General features: G+C 40.8%; 1 protein-coding gene across 1 annotated transcript in view; it reads left to right on the forward strand.

The window, feature by feature from the left end:
* Positions 1–16,739, forward strand: part of fchsd2 (FCH and double SH3 domains 2) — a 44,661-nt gene that overhangs the window by 6,796 nt on the left and 21,126 nt on the right. Inside the window, exon 3 of the mRNA XM_079466087.1 lies at positions 3,667–3,712. Within this exon, the coding sequence (XP_079322213.1) occupies positions 3,667–3,712 (46 nt within the window). The remainder of the gene's footprint in view (positions 1–3,666; positions 3,713–16,739) is intronic.

Here is a 16,739-nt window from a genome sequence, read left to right on the forward strand (position 1 = left end):
TGTATGGCTTTACAAGAATTTAAATATAACATTCAAAAATCTCGAAACTATGAAAGAGATTCGTTCAAATCCCTAAACCCAAGCATAAGAGCTTATAACAGTGATGCATGCCTTTGCAAACAGCATTAACTGCACCATGAATCTGGATTCTAGCTCTTCTCTGTTTCTCCTGACGTCTTTAAGAGCAGAAGAACAATACAGCAGAGAGGTTCAGACATGCCTTCTATCCTAGAGATGATCTGACGGGCGTGTGAGCGTTCAGTGTAGAGAAAAGCACATGACGGTGGGTTTGGAAAGAAAACGGCATTCCTGGAGATATATGTGCTGAGGACTGCAGGGTTACGGCACGTGTGAGGAACAAAACAAATTCTTCAAGCGTGCTTTGACTGGATGTCATAGAAATAACCGGCTTATATTTCACCCCAAAATCAAAAGACGACAATAGTATGTTTGCTCACTTAAGTTTTACATTTGAAGTAATTTTTTTGTAAATCTCTTGATGCTATAAAGTTCCTCTGTGTTTTAATAAACATTTATTTTTCATTATGATATTAATACTATTATTTATCAAAACCGCTTGAGTTTCGTGATTTAGTATTTACTCTTTAAGTTGTCATCCAGTAGGATAAGTTCATGCGTTAGCAAAAATGTACGTACTATAAACAAGATATTTTTACAGTACGCGTCATAATTCTTATTTAATTTAAAGGGATAGTTCACCCAAAAATTTAAATTCTGCCATCCTTTACTCACCCTCGTATTGTTCCAAACCAGTAACCACACAGATCTCATCCCCCATTGACTCCCATAGTATTTATTTTCCCTACTATGGCAGTAAATGGGGGATGCGATCTGTGTGGTTACTGACATTCTTCCAAATATCTTCCTTTGTGTTCAGCAGAGCAAAGACATTTATACAGGTTTGGAACAGCTTGGGTGGACTATCCCTTTAATACAGATGCAGTTGTTCAGTGATGCAAGTTCTTTTGCATTAACTATACTTATTAGATGCAATGATTCTTACTGATAAGTAAATACGCATTAGTAAATGTTGACATTTTCGTGTACTTGGATAAATGCTGCAAAAGTTTTTGGGGTGAAATTTTTGAACCAAACATACTCTTGAAAGCTTTGACTGTGATTCGGTCACAAAGAAAAGCACATCACGCACACACACACACACTTGCTCATCTGTGTTCTGCTGTGTGGGGGATTACATCGGTCTCACACCCATACAATCAGTAATTGAGAAAGTTGGAAGTGAAACACAAGGCCTTGACCTCTGCGACCTCCTCTTCTCCTCTCAGCGATAGCTCAGAGACGCCTCTGACATCTTTAATTAGATGAAAATCTCTCCTCCTAATGCCTATTGATTCTCTTACCTCTCATCCCTCCTCTGCCCCGCGCTTTAAAATCAAATTTGACTTGCTCGCCCACGTGACGTTGAACATGTGTTGAGACCTCCCGGCGTCTTAAAATAAAGATATTTGAGGTGACATCCTAGCGAATCCAGGGCTACTCATAGACATTAGGGGTGACTCCGACCTCAAGTCCTAAGACAGCAAGCAGAGTTTGTTTACTATGATTTTTAAGACTGAATGGGCATGTGAACTTATAAAGTAGAGTTTCTGTATTAATGCGATGCAGTTCATTCATTTTTTTCCAGCTCCAGACAAACACCCGACCTGTTTGTCACTAAGCAAGAGTCATCATTAGACAGCGTTTCTTCCTCAGAAGGACGTGTAACCGTTCTGTGGATGTCTGTAATCATTAACCCGTATTTAAACTCCGTTTCCTAGTCATTTGTTTCCTCTGTGTGATCTTATCAATGTTCAGAATGAATATACTACCTGTAGTGTTTTCAAAGAACGTTTACAATATGAAGATACCATTGCATTACCCCGTAAACAAACAAGATTGAACCCCATTGACCTCCATTGTATGATCATAAAACAACGGAGACATTTCACATTTGTGTTTCACAGAAGAAAGACTCGTATAATGATTTTGAACCACATGAGAGTTTGTGAATACTGACAGAATTAGTATTTTTGGTTGAACTATCCCTTTAATATATTGCTAAAGAAACATAGAAGCTAGTGTATAGAATAAGCTAAATATCGAATTGTCAACTGAAAACATTTCAGCATTCACATGGAGGTTTGAATGGAGACACGTCAGTAGACATGACCTCAGGCCGGGTGACCTTCGACCCCTACCAGGGTGTTTCCTATGTAGGTCAGTGATGGCAAGCGGTTTAACATCTGGAGTTCACATGCACCAGTGTCTGAACACAGAATCCGTTTAGTTCTTACCCCACACACACATCAGAGCCGTTAACTGTTGACCATAGTACAGTTTACCCCGATGCATCAACTACAGAAATCGGCTGAGAATTGTCACAATTGTCTTCTGCCACGCATGACCGCATATGAGTTTTCAATGTTTTACATTATTAAATGGAATAAATGTATAATACACTGTGAATAGGACATACATTATGTGAAAGCCCATTGTCAGTGGATTTTTGTCAGTGTTTTGCATCAGACAGAGGGACGTCTACAGCATTTTTTGTCAGCCGTGACCTCTGATGAAATGCTTTACCTTTGCTTAGTGCTCAAAAGAGCTTCTGTACGTGAAAAATGATGAGCAAGCGTATGTGACATACCACACAAAACCTCTGTCCTCATGAACTGTGGCTCTAGTATGTCAGCAGCCGGCTGTGTTTTGATAAGACGCTGGCTCTGGACCGCAGAGGGGTTGTGTAGTTCCTGCATATTTTGGGAGTATTTCTGCGTGGAGGGGCTGCGGAAATTCCTGTCTTGCATAAGAGCAGTGTCATTGAGTCCACGCGTACACACGGTGGGAATTGACGTTCCTTCTGCGTTACATGACACTTTCAGGCACACGCAGCGAGATAAATTGAAAACAGGGTCCTGCGCTGGATTATGGGAGGCGGAGAAAGTTCCAGTCAGCGGAGAGAGAAAAACAAAACCGTAACTTTGCTCCCTTTAATGTGCTTGACTCAGACTTCATTTATTTGTAACACACTCCGTAAACGGTGAAAGAGAGAGAGAGGGAGATTCTCAAACAGTCTGAATGCCTGCTGCCCTCTGGCTCGCAAACCAAACCAGTCACACCAGAGACGATGTTATGAACCCTCACCACCTTGCGTAAAGATGCATTTCTCCCCGGAGGGATGAAACTTTTCATCATGATGCCAGTGCACAAGTTTCACTGATGTTTCTTTTCCTTCAAAGAAACCGTGTCGATAATCTCTTGCTTCTTTTTCTACTTTTGTACTTTTGCGATTTAATTGCGACGTTTCTTGTCTGCTAACAGAATAAGTGTGAACGCATGAAATCAGTTGTCTGTTGTGTAGAGTACATCGCTTTGTGGCCCCCAAATAAAGACTTCTTATTTTAAACTTAGAATTTTAAATAAACCAAAAACCTTTTCAGTTATACAATGCTTATTATTTTAAGTCTTAATTTCCTGTTGTTTGATTGCATAAAATCTAGTATATATTATTGAAATGCCACAAAATCTGTGGCGCCCCCAGTTTGAGGACCACTGCATTAAAAGTCTTAAAGGGGCAGTTCATCCAAATATGAAAATGATCCTTTGCCCTGTTCCTGATCTGTATATTCTTGTGTCTGTTTGCAGAACGTACAGCCAGAAAAAGGCCACACTGGAGAGAGATTACGCACAGGTGAGATTATGATACGCGTTAGTGTGTGATAATGGTCATGATGATGAGGATGATGTTGTATTTGTGTGTGTGTGTGTGTGTGTGTGTGTGTTTTACTTCTTTTCACTGAGGTGTAAATGGCAGATTATGGTCCTGTTGAGATAGTTATTGATTTCTGTTTCAAGCATTCATTCCTCATCAGGGAACCGTCAAAACTACAGAAATGCCATGCTGTCTTAGTTTATTGCTATAATAGAAACACTGGAAATCATTTTCTCTTTCTATTTCTGTGGTGATCATCTTAGCTTTGAGGAAATGTGTAGTAATGGTGCCGTAGGGATGAGGGTGCGACAGCCTCAACGAGCCAATGACTTTTGAGAAGGAAAACTTTTAACAGATGATTGAATTCATGTAATGACTGTGAACCGTAGCAGCAAAGCAAACATTTGGCAAGAACTACAAATGTTAGAAACTTCAGTTGCCTTTGAGTGTTGGAATATATGTTGGTGCCAAGTACAGCTGAGCACACTTCACTGCACAGTACACAGAATTACAGGCTTACTTGCTTGCGTCATGTTATTGACATACATGTTTAATTCAGCTAGTCAACACAAAAGTTGCATTGGGTTTTAGGAGTTTTTTGGGGGGGTGCGGGGAAATTGTCATGGGTTTGTGCCTAAAAGCCCATAAAATGTTGTATTTAATTTAGTTGAGTCTTTATTTGAAGTGAATATCAGACATCATCTGAACTTTCAGGTTTTGCCAGATGAAATATTGATTTCACTTTATATCAGACTGTAGTGTGCTTTCTGGATTCTCATGGTTTTATTAGTAGTAGATAAAGAATAAGAATTATGAATAAGTAGATGATTGTTGGGTCCTTTGCTTGGTAGGATGTTTTGAGAGCCATAAGAGCCCATTTGAAAATTATATTCACACGCCTGGATATGACTCTCGTCCCTTTTTTACGTGGATTTGTGTCTTGCCTGTTTTTGCATGTTTTTGGTGCCATTCATGGTCATTGATGTCTAAATTCACAACTTTGTTATTGATACAAACAGACCTTTAATCGGAAATATAATCGTATTTGTGGTTCTTGTTTACCTGACCTTTGGTTACCAGACCATACAGTATATTTAGAAGAAACCAGATGATAAAGAAAGACACATGTTGGTGTGTTTGTGGGTTTATAATTTGGCTGTAATGATAAAACTTCACACACGTGAATGTAAAAATTCTCATCTGATAGTCAGCAGTCACGGTTGGTTCTCCCTCCACCTCACCAGCACTGCTGAAATGAGCTGGAAAGATTTGAAGGGATGATCTCTGAGATTATATGGCACAGATTATAAACCCACTGAGCCAATATTCTGTGTGTGCATGCACATGGATTTCTTTGTGTGTGTGTGTGAGGCCCAATGCATGATACGCGTAATAAAGCTATAAACACAACGGCACATGGTCTTAATAAAAACACACACCAGATGTACGACACATGAAAGCCCATCTGAGTATTTTGGCCATTTGTGACAAACAGTTTGGAGGATTTAGGATGTAATTAAATTGAGATTTTTTAGAAGTCTCTTTATCACAAACCATTTTCCTTGGCCTTTGTACAAATACAGCACACGCAGAGAACAGATCAGCTAGACAGTATTAAAGATTGTAAATTCATATGTAACTTTGACCCTTAGCGTTTGTTTGACAAGATTAGAAACCTTTGCTTAGCGCTGTATGAACCCTTTATAACTGTATTATATGTTTCATGACTGATGAATGATTTTGGCTGGTTAATGATTGTGCACGCAGACTTTTATGGCGTTGTCAATCATTTACCTGTGTATGGTATGCATCAAGGATGGTTTTTTTCTTCAACGTTTAGTGGATCTAAATACTGAATTTACTTCCCATAATCCAGAAGAGTCATAATGCTCATAATGCCAAGGAGATTCCCTCATATTTAACATTAATTGCTGCTTTTTGTTACCAGTTTGTTGTGCTGAACGCTTGCAGTCAATACCAGCAGATGCCAGGGGAAGGGGGCGGAGCTCAGCGACCTCTGCCAAATGGCTCCATCTCAGGTTGCCATGGTGACCATGTCAGTCACACTCCGTCAAAACACCTCACGACAGGTTCCATTACGCCCGTTTGCTTAGCTAGGATACCGCTCGCCTCGGCGTGCAATAAAAACCTTGCTTTATCAATAAAAAAACAGCTGCGAGTTCACGTAGCTGAGAGGCATCCCATCCATTCCGTGAGGCGTTTCTCAACCACGCTCCAGTCTTCTATTCTTTATCCGACTTGGCACGTCGACCAACTCGCGGCCTGCAGATGAGCTTGCCGCGCTTTGCAGCTGTCCACACAAATAAACATTGTTTTACAGCCCGGCCCGGACAAACAGAGGAACTCTTGTTTTTTAAGCGGAGGGGGCAAGCGAGGGGCGTGGCTTTGAGTCGGTCTATCCTGTGTGTGCTCGGATTGACTCGATGAGGCATCCAGCATCACTGCTCAGAGAGGGGACTCTGTTTGCGTTCAACCAAACATATCTGTTTGTTGTCAAAGGGTCTTTGGCCGTACAACAGCGTGCCAAATCCTCTGCTTTCCATTGCTCGTCCTATTTGTCTGTAGCTGAACACCGAAGCTTATTTGTTATGATAAATTTGTTCTTGCAGATTTACTCTGGGTCTGAGCATTCAACCTTGTACCTTATTTGGGTGGAATTAATGGATATTCTCCCCACTAGAGCGTTTCTGTGAATTGTGCTCTCTCTCGCTCTCTCTCGCTCTCTCTCGCTCTCTCTCTCTCTCTCTCTCTCTCTCTCTCTCTCTCTCTCTCTCTCTCTCTCTCTCTCTCTCTCTCTCTCTCTCTCTGGGCTATGACCCCAGAGGCAGGGGGTTGGGGTATATCAGCTTGCTAGATGGCAAATTGGGCTATGTGCTGACAACCGCGGACCCTCCAGATGACGAAAATGACATCATGCAGGTGGTGCGCGGTGTATACATTGGGCGGGGGGAATCACGATACCGGGCCGACATTGTGAATCTCTGTCAGCAATTGGCAAATGAGACTTTTGGCCTCTGTCATATCAGCTTCACGTGTCAGCGTGTGATAAAGGTTAAAGGGTTGATTGTGATGTTATGACACTATGAGTCTTTAAATGTCTTTTAGGATAAGATCAAGAATTGCAAGAGACTAATACATGTTATTTGGTGACATTTGGCCAGATCCCCGCTTTTTTTTTCACTCGCCATAGAACCGTCCCGCTCACGAATCGCTTTGCATCTTGGTCATTGTCGCCTTCAGATAGCGTATGGGTCATGTGACAGAAGCTTAACGAATCAGGGAAGCAAACACAATGATACAGATGACCCAATCAGTAAGCGAATGTGGGCAACCACTCCTGCGTATTCTAAAGTCTCAGTTTTCGTCCATTTACACAGAAATGCAAACCGAGTTTTGAAACCAAGACGGGATCTGCAGCGTTTCCAAAACATTTTCGGGGCTCAAAAACTCCAGAGTAGTGTAACACCAGGTGTAACCGTAGCAAGAATGATGCGTTTAAAGGAAAAGGCAGTAGTAAAAAACGCCGCCTGAGTTTGACGAACAAACATTCGTTTGAAAACATACTAATCGAGTTTGCAAGCACATCCAAACCATTTCAGTAACAGAAAGAAAAGAGCAAATGGGAATTACAAAGACAAACTAAACATGCAAGCAGAATGATAGAGAGACACGAGCAGACAAACCAAAGCGAGAGCGAGCGGAAATCAGCGTCCGATGACTTTAGATATTACAGTGAAGAAATTGCTTTGTAAATAGAGACGAGTGTCATGCTCTGTTAGTGACCCCGCGAGCTGCTTCTAGTGGCGAAGGTTTGAATCATAAGTTATTTCACTTCCGCATTTTGATTTGTTTTCTTTTTGATTTGTTTTCAAATGTTCTAAAACAGTCTAGTTTGATTTTTTTAGTTTAGTTTTATCATGTGAACACATGTCTATTTAGTTTTGATATATTTTAGTTTGAGTTTCGTAATTATAATACATCAGAGTAACAACTGAAAGCTTTCATTTAAACGTGGCTGTCTATTGTACATTTTAAAAGCAAAAGAAAACCGTTACATTTTTGCATAGTTTACAATTAGCTCTTGTAAATACATGTGCAAACAAACAAATCAAGCACTTGGTGTAAAATCTCTATACTGGAATAATTAAAACTGCGTTTTTCTGAAACATTCACAATCATGAACGACTAAATGGTTTGTAAGCTTGATTCATGTTTTTATTCTGATGCCGTGATTGATATTGGCATGTTTAAAGCGCAATGTTTTCTCTTAGCGTTTGGTAGAAAATAATGTGTTGTTATGGCATTAGCAGCTGTTAAACTAAAGTAGCGTTAAGGGCGTGATGCCTTAAGATGATGCTGTCTTGTAAGGCAGGTCAGTTGCCTGATTTTTTTCAATCTGTCTCTCTGTCTCTCTGTCTCTCTGTCTCTCTGTCTCTCTCTGTCTCTCTCTGTCTCTCTCTCTCTCTCTGTCTCTGTCTCTGTCTCTGTCTCTGTCTCTCTCTGTCTCTCTCTGTCTCTCTCTGTCTCTCTCTGTCTCTCTCCCTCTACGTCTCTCTGTCTCTCTCCCTCTACGTCTCTGTCTCTCTCTCTCTCTCTACTTCTCTCTCTCTCTCTACTTCTCTCTCTCTCTCTACGTCTCTCTCTCTCTCTCTCTCTCTCTCTGTCTCTCTGTCTCTCTCTCTCTACGTCTCTCTCCCTCTACGTCTCTGTCTCTCTGTCTCTCTCCCTCTACGTCTCTCTGTCTCTCTCCCTCTACGTCGCTCTGTCTCTCTCCCTCTACGTCTCTCTGTCTCTCTCCCTCTACGGCTCTCTCTCTCTCTCCCTCTACGTCTCTCTCTCTCTCCCTCTACGTCTCTCTCTCTCTCTCTGTCTCTCTCTCTCTCTCTCCCTCTCTCTCTCTATGTCTCTCTCTCCGTCTCTCTCCCTCTCTCCCTCCCTCCCTCTCTCTCTCTACGTCTCTCTCTCCGTCTCTCTCTCTCTCCGTCTCTCTCTCTCTCCCTCCCTCTCTCTCTCTACGTCTCTCTCTACGTCTCTCTCTCCCTCTCTCTCTCCCTCCCACCCTCTCTCTCTCTCCGTCTCTCCCTCTCTCTCTCTCTCTCTCTCTCTCTCTCTCTCTCTCTGTCTCTCTGTCTCTCTCTCTCTGTCTCTCTGTATCTCTTTTCCCATAATCCCTCATATCCCCACGGATGCGTTTGTCTGTAATTAAAGCTTTTACATTTTCCTCTTCGGTCTCGGTATTCTCCGTTGTATTGTGACAGTGGGTATCGTCAATAACAACAAATTTCTCAGACAGCCTTTTTCATCCATCTCACCAGGCGAGACACATAAGTGCAGCTCCAAAACCCCCCAAGCCCGCACGCGTTCCTCCGCTTCCCCTCCCTCTCCCCTTCCTGGGAAAGTCTCCGGAAAAGGTCTTCAATTTGCATAATCGTCTTTATTGTGGGCGGGCTCTCGGTGAGAGCGGCAGCCACCACTGCTCGGCTCGGCTCGGCCACCTGTCCAGAGCAACTCAATCGCTTCTTTGTAGACCAAACCCCCCCCCCCCCACACACATCCACATGCTAATGAATAAATTGATTAAATATGTTTTAATTGAACAGATTAGTGTGTTAGTAAGATATCTTTGGATTTATTTTATTATTGCACGTGTATTTGGTTTGAAAGACTGCAATATTTCAGGTCGAGTTGAAATGAAAGTGAGAGTCAAGTGTTGAGATCTGGGTCACATTCTTGTAATTCTGTCATTCTTTTTTTTGTGTTTTGCTTTATAGATTGATGTATTTTGATCTTCTCTGTTTCGACTGGATTTCAGTGTATGTGTTAATCTAATGCCTTAGTACTTTTCATAGACATTCTGTGAATGGTGGTCTCTTTTTTCCTTAAAGTATGAATGTTTAAGGTATTTTGGCCAATTTCTTTCAGTGGTCTCGTGGTGTCGGACACAGATGTGATTTCTCAGGACACCAATTTCTGTATCTGGCACTATTTCCATGAAAAAATGTCAGTTTAAGATCACATTGTCCCTCAGTCATATTATATACGGGTTTGTTAAGAACGTCTGTCCACTACGTTTTTAGCTTTTAAATGTGTGCACAGCAGCAATGTGGAAAAAGAGGAAAATAAAGTGATTGAAAGGGAGTTTCACTTGGGCTCCAGAAATAAGAACAGGACTGATGTTGCAGATGAACTCATGCAAGGGGCCCAAGAAAAGATGATGTCATCATTTGGGGTCAAGCCCAAGCCGTCCTCCTTATGGGACCATCAATCACAGTTGAGGGTGGGACTGATGGAACAAGAGGAGAAGTATAAGTCTCAGTATAAGAAAGATTGAGCTTTTATAAAGTGTGAATACATTGCAGAATTGTGCAATATTATTCTGTAATGTTTGCTTGCCTTGACACCTTTAATACTCATAAAATGTGTGTATGGATGCTTTTGATGGTGTTTGTGTTGTGTGGTGATGTTTGTATATGTCTGTGCGCACAAATCTGTTTATATCTCTTTGCTTGTAAAAACGGTATACCCAGAGGAACCAGACAGACTCTCAGGTACAAAGATGAGTCAAGCACACAGCCTCCTCCTTACATTTCAGAAGAAACGAAAGCTTTTTCAATGTTTTTTGTGTGTAGCGGCCATTGATGGAGAGGTGATGTTGAGAAAAGGGTGGGAAAGAGGTTGTCGCCATAGTGATGCTGGCCAAGGTGAGGGGTTAGGGGTCAGGGTCGTGGTCAGTGAGGGTGCATGTTGTTTTGTTTTTTGGAAGGCGAGGAGGGGCTTGCGTCAGGTCATTCCAAGGCCAGAAGTCTATATCCGCATCTTTCCCAGGCGTTCCCGTACAGTTGAAAGACTCATCATCCGTCTCTCCCTCCATAGGAATGTTCATCAACGCAACACACATTCACCTCATCCGATCGTCTCTACTGTATTAATCGGAGTGACAAAGCGTGAAATAGCCAGTATCAATTCTCATACTCCTTGTAAGCGGTGGCTGGCACACGTTGATAGTGTTTTAATGCACCATGTCTCCATTAAAACCCTGATAATATGGCACGCTGGCCCCAAGGACGGATCGCTTCCAACAGGCCGACGTGTGGGAGCTTGCTGGAGGCTTCAGATAATGTTAGACGTGTGTGGTCTCGTGAACGTTACCGGTTTTCATTTAGCGTGTGGTAATTTGGAGATTTCGAAAGATTGTAGAGGGACTTGCCAAATCGAAACAAAACTCCAATCCCTTCCAGTAATTCTGTGATATTGTTGTTCGTGTTTCAGCGCTTTGCAGGAGGACGTGTCTGTGGTCTGGATCTCTCAGAGGGGTCATTTTAAAATGTGGGCCGACAGGGCAAAGGTCACAGGGTAAAGGGGGGACCAAATGCTTGGTCGGTGTTGCACCGTGTCCAGACCCTGGGTGTCAGATGGGGGCGTGTGAGTGTTATATAGAGGAGATGAATTAGGCTTCAACACCACCCCCTGTGTCTGTTATTGAACCTTTTATCTAGACTCCATCTTCAGGCCTTATGCACCTGTTATTTTAGTCTTATTTGCTGGTTGGTTTAATAGCAAAAGCACACACATCATCTTGAAAAGGTGTGCTCAACGAAAAATAAATCAAATTAAGAGCACACATGCTCTTCATCAGACCTTATTTGTTTAAATAATGTTCAGAAGGTTTTCTGTGAACATTTTAGGTTGTATAGATGTTATATGTAATATGTTTTTATAGACGTTAACTCTTCATACTGTATAGGTTTCTTAAGTCGTTCTAACAAAGAAATATAGAAAAATAGACGGTCTCAAAGTCTGTTCCTTAAAGTTAAATTAGATTTAATCTAAACTATTTAGTCAACACTTTTTGTTGATGTGTTTGCATGTGTCTGAATTCTTGCTGCTTGGTCTTATTTATTTGACTTTTCTTCTGAATTGTTCCCTGTCTTGAATTGTACATTTATCTAAAATCATACACGTTGTTGTGCGTATGGATTGTGTCCACAAGTTTATGTGTGATGATTCCAAATGTCTGTTTTGAAAATTGTCTTGTTTATACCCACATTTCAATCCCTGAGTTTCATCAGACATACCTGCCTGGCCAGAAGTGAACTTGTTTTTGGTTATAATATTAACAATTTATGTTATTAATATTTATTCATAAATTAGTATTAATTTATCTCAAATTTAAATAAAAAATGGATCTAATTTATCAAAGAGTATTTTATTGTATATTAATTGTATGAAATGAAATTAAAACGACTTCTACTGGAAGTTAAGTTTGGGCCACGTAACGTTGGTAAATCTTGTCTATACATCAAGCCCTTGATCAGTTTTAAGACACATGAGTTTTTTTTTAACTTCAAGCGGGACACCCTAGCAACCCCTTAGCAACCACAAAGCTATATAAATGCCCTGGCAACTACACATGAAATCCAAGTGCTGTCATGATGTAACATGCAACGCACATTTTCTCTATAGAACGTGGTTGTATTGAGAAAGATACCTCACAGTTTAGACTCTCATTGGATCGCTGTCTCTTTTTAAATCTCAAAGTGAAGGCATGAGAAAATACTCACCCTGTATTTCCTTTTATGAGGAATATGAGAGGGACTCTCAACATATAGCAGGCAAGAAGCCTGCGGCACAAATGACCGACTTACCCTAAGCATGTTCCTTTCAGTCCAACACAAAGCATATGTGGTGCATGAGATGTCAGACAGCAGCCCGTTAGAAAGTGAATCTGAACACATGCGAATTATCTTGTTCAAAACATTGACCGGAAACAAGGTCACTTCTCTTCTGTTCATGTCAATCTCATTTCTTAGCACTCAACCAACACCAAACTTTGACATAACTGATCTATTTTACATCACAGTGACCGTAAACAACAAACTTATTTGTTTTGGGGGGGGGGATGTGGGATAATCAAGTGAATTCTATTTATTTATATATATTGTTTATTAGTTTAGTCTACCCATGAAGCCATATGTACCCAGCACTACACTGTACAATTTTACAGCATAGAATTATTCCTGCTCACTACTACGTGCTTTCCTATGGAGTTTTTTGGGGTCAAAAATTCTGTGTTTGAGAGTAAAACTAGTTATTTTGTAATAAAAAAATAATAGATCGCCCAAAAAATCTGAAATGGACAACAAATTTATTTGCATTGTGTGCAAATCTTTGAATTTTGTTCTTTTTCTTTGTGCACTTCAGAAACTTTTCATCACCCTTTTCTGCTGTCCGACGCAATTACATTACAAAATAATTTTTGGATTGCTCAAAAAAGAAACTCCATACTTTCCCTCACAGTTTTTGTTTTGCAGAAATGAAACCATTTCATTTCTAAGGTAATGAAACCTGTGATGGAGCTCGAAGAACCTAAAACATGGAGGTTGAACATGTTGATGTTATCACATCCTCAAAATGTCATCATGCATCAAAGTCTAAAAGTGGACGTTATAGTTTCTTTTTTTTTCTTTTTTCTCCCTTTAGTTTAGTTTGTGGAGATGATGTTTTGTGATAAACAGGAGACTTATGCTTGTGTCCCAAACCAAAGGCCTATTGTAGGACCTTAAACATTTGCATTGTGACGTTAGGTTAAATTAGGGCTGTTCAACGATAAATCACATCCAGAATAAAAGTTTGTGTTTACATTATAATATCTCTTTATATAATTATAGGTACAATATACAATTAAAATTGTATGTAAACATTTATTTATTGATATATTTTATAGTTTTCTTAAATATTGGCGTGTATGTGTTTAAACATACAAAATGAATGTGCAAAGTGCACAGAGTTGCCATTGGTTAGATAAAAAGCAGATATCTGTCTTATTCTTATTACTGTAGTGGAAAAGAAACCGTAGGCCTATTATTTGGCATAATGCTTTACTGTTGTAAGAGTAAAAGACAAAGATGGCAATGAGGATTTTTGGAAATTACCGAAATGTAATAATGCCAAAAGGATAAAATATGTTTCCTATTTTTTAGTAACCAGTTATTTAACGTGACTCATATTTTCTGTGATTTTTATTTTATATGTTTGCTCTAGTGTTGTTTTGTGTTCTGTTCTTGTTACAGCATAAAGGCCAAACACTTTTGAACCGGTTCCTAGTGCCTTAGAAAACGTTAAAAAGCTTAACAATAGACCGTTGGCCGTGAAAAATGAACGAAGCTTTACTTCATACAGTCCCAGAGGTCGCTCCGGTCGTTTAGAGTCATTCAAACTTCACAAGGCAAATGAACCATTTTCCTCCACACTTATCTCTCTGCTATTTGCCGTGTGCCAAGCCGTACTCTGCTCCGTCTGTTGGGCAGTGCCAGGCCAGAACCGACTGAAAGCCCCTTCACCTCTCAGTCCAGAAGTGTGGAGAATGAGGTCACGTGGTCCCTGATTGAATGAACTCTTACTTCACTAAAAGATAGAAGGGCAGACCTCTCCATTGGCAGAAAAGCAAAGAGGGTAAACGGCGCTTTATGAGAGCTCAGAGGGAATTCATGCCCACTAGCCCTATTGTCCCCCGGAGAGTGGACAGGCCAGGTCGGGCTGGTTCTGGAAACTGACCGTACAATAGAGGAATGCACAAAGAACAGCCTGTATGGAATGAAGGCTCAAACGACGTGCCAAAGCGTGCTACACAAACACAGAGAACTCCGCAGACCCTCCGGAGGAACACATGTCTCGGCCCAGGGGTCTCGTCTGTTTATTTAGTCTGTCTTGTGATTTTTAAGTTTCAGTTTCCTGTCTTTGTGATGTCACTTTTTTGCTCTTTCCTTGTAAACACCTTTAGTCTCTCTTTTCCATTATATATTAACGGTCATCTCGGTTTTCCCCTTTTCAAGAGTTCACCCGACATTTCTTAAAGCCCCTGTGATGGTCTTTTGGAGCACCGCGAGATGCCCAAATCACGTTTTTTAAATTTGTACCCAATTTAATGTTGAGATATCTTATATATAGAATAATGTTGGTGCTCTGGGTGGATGCTTGACGATTTCTACGCGGTTAAAAGCTTTCTGGGTCATCATTTTTTAAGGGATTTTTGTCCATTTTAGTGGTTTTCTGGTGAAAGATTTAGGTTCCATTACATAGACATGGAAAAGCACACCTCTTGCTGTATGACTTGAGAAATCCTTCACGGCTGTAGCAACCATGTGTGACACATCAAAGTTTAATACTTGAGGGTCATAAAGTTGAACAAAACCTTAACTTCAAATATCAAGAGCAGAAAAATGCTTTCTTTATCAAACGCAACAGCTTTTAAGATTGTATATATATGTGAATAATGTTGCTGAGGTGCATAGTTGTCTCTGAGTGGGATATTCTTCATCATTTTTCACCCTCATGTCATTCCGAGCCTGTATGACTTTCTTCTGCATAATACAAAAGAAGATATTTTGAAGAATGTTGCTTACCAAACAACATAGAGCCCAATGCAATGCAAGAACCCCAAACCACCGTGGCATTTCTCAAAACATCATCTTGTAGGCTCCACTTCAGAAATAGTCACATACAGGTTTACTAACACATGGGGCTAAATAAATGACATCATTTTTATTTTTGTGTGAACCATCCCTTTCAATAGCTTCAAGTTGAAACATCAGATGTCAAGATGCTGTTTCGGTTTGTTGTGGTTGAACGATGTTCTGGTAAACGTCTTGTCTTGTCTTGTAGGTAAGATTGTGTTTTGCTTGCAAACGATTTGCTATTCATTTTCAGGATCTTATTTGTATATTTTAGGACTCGTCTGCAGTGTTTTGTCTTGCGGTGTAGCCGCTGAACTGACTCACTGGTTATTAGTAGTGCAGGAAAGAGACGTTAATCTCTCGTTCTTTCACACTCTTTTATTCTTGCACTTTGTTTTGTCTGCGGCGGATATCCTGCTGTTGGGCCGAGGCCGCTCCAGCCTCCGCCCGCTCCCATGAGCGAACAGGAAGTGTGTGTGTGTGTAGCGGAGGGGGCTTCCTGTGTGCTTTTTGCTACCACACCTATGCCCAATAATGGTCTTTTTAACACAGTTCCCAACGTATTCATGAGTTCTGTTTGGGCAAACACCACTGCTGCTACTTGAAAAATGTATTCTACCTCAAATCATGCAGCTCATGTGGAGGAAAGTTCAACACTTGGACTTTTGAAACGGCTTTGTGTTGCCCATCAGAACATGTGTTCGAAACGGGTCCATGGTATCTCTCTAGACCACACAGGAAGATCGCTCCAGTTGTCATGACAACCCCTCCACCAGGTGTTTATGGTGACAAGATGGTGTGGTTGCCCCGTAATTACCTGAGATTGAGGAAGTCTTGAATTAACTTCTGCGCTTCAGTAGACACAACACAAACGTGCAGACTCTCATTAAGATGGAAGAAACCGAAAAGCTCCTCATGCAGGTCCTTCTGGGATGAGTTGTGTGCAGAATGCGTGATGTAGTAAAAACAAGAGGAGAATAAAGGTCTATAAATAATGAATAAAACAGATTTTTATCATTTTTTGTATAGTAAAATAAAACCCATATTCCCACGCTTTAGTTTGCCTTTTTTTACCTTTGGCCGCTCCAAACACAACAATCAGAACTGTCCACTTAAGATCATTTGGTCTACAGGGCATCAATATTATATTTAGTGTATTAGTTCATTGCCTCTCTTATCTTTCCTGTCTTTATTTCATTTTTATCTTCGTGTAATTGTGTGTGTGTGAGCTGTGGTTATTATAATCCACGTGGAGTGAATGATGCAGAGGAAGGCGTCAGGTCAGCTGAAACAGGCCCGTGTCTGTAACTCCATACCGTTGAGAAGAACGACCTCATTCTTCCGTCTCATTCCCTTCTGCTTTCATCCGCACACACACTGTAGATGCTCTGTGCTCACAGCGAGCGCCTTTGAGCTGTTGTTTGCTTTGTGGGAATCGCGCAGGTGTGGACGGACTGAACAGAAAGTCATTGGCTGATCAAACTCACTAGCACTTTCTTGTTTTGGTTTACAGTACAGTGGTAGACGGATGT

This window comes from Barbatula barbatula (assembly GCF_947034865.1).
Source record: "Barbatula barbatula genome assembly, chromosome: 10".
NCBI lineage: Eukaryota > Metazoa > Chordata > Actinopteri > Cypriniformes > Nemacheilidae > Barbatula > Barbatula barbatula.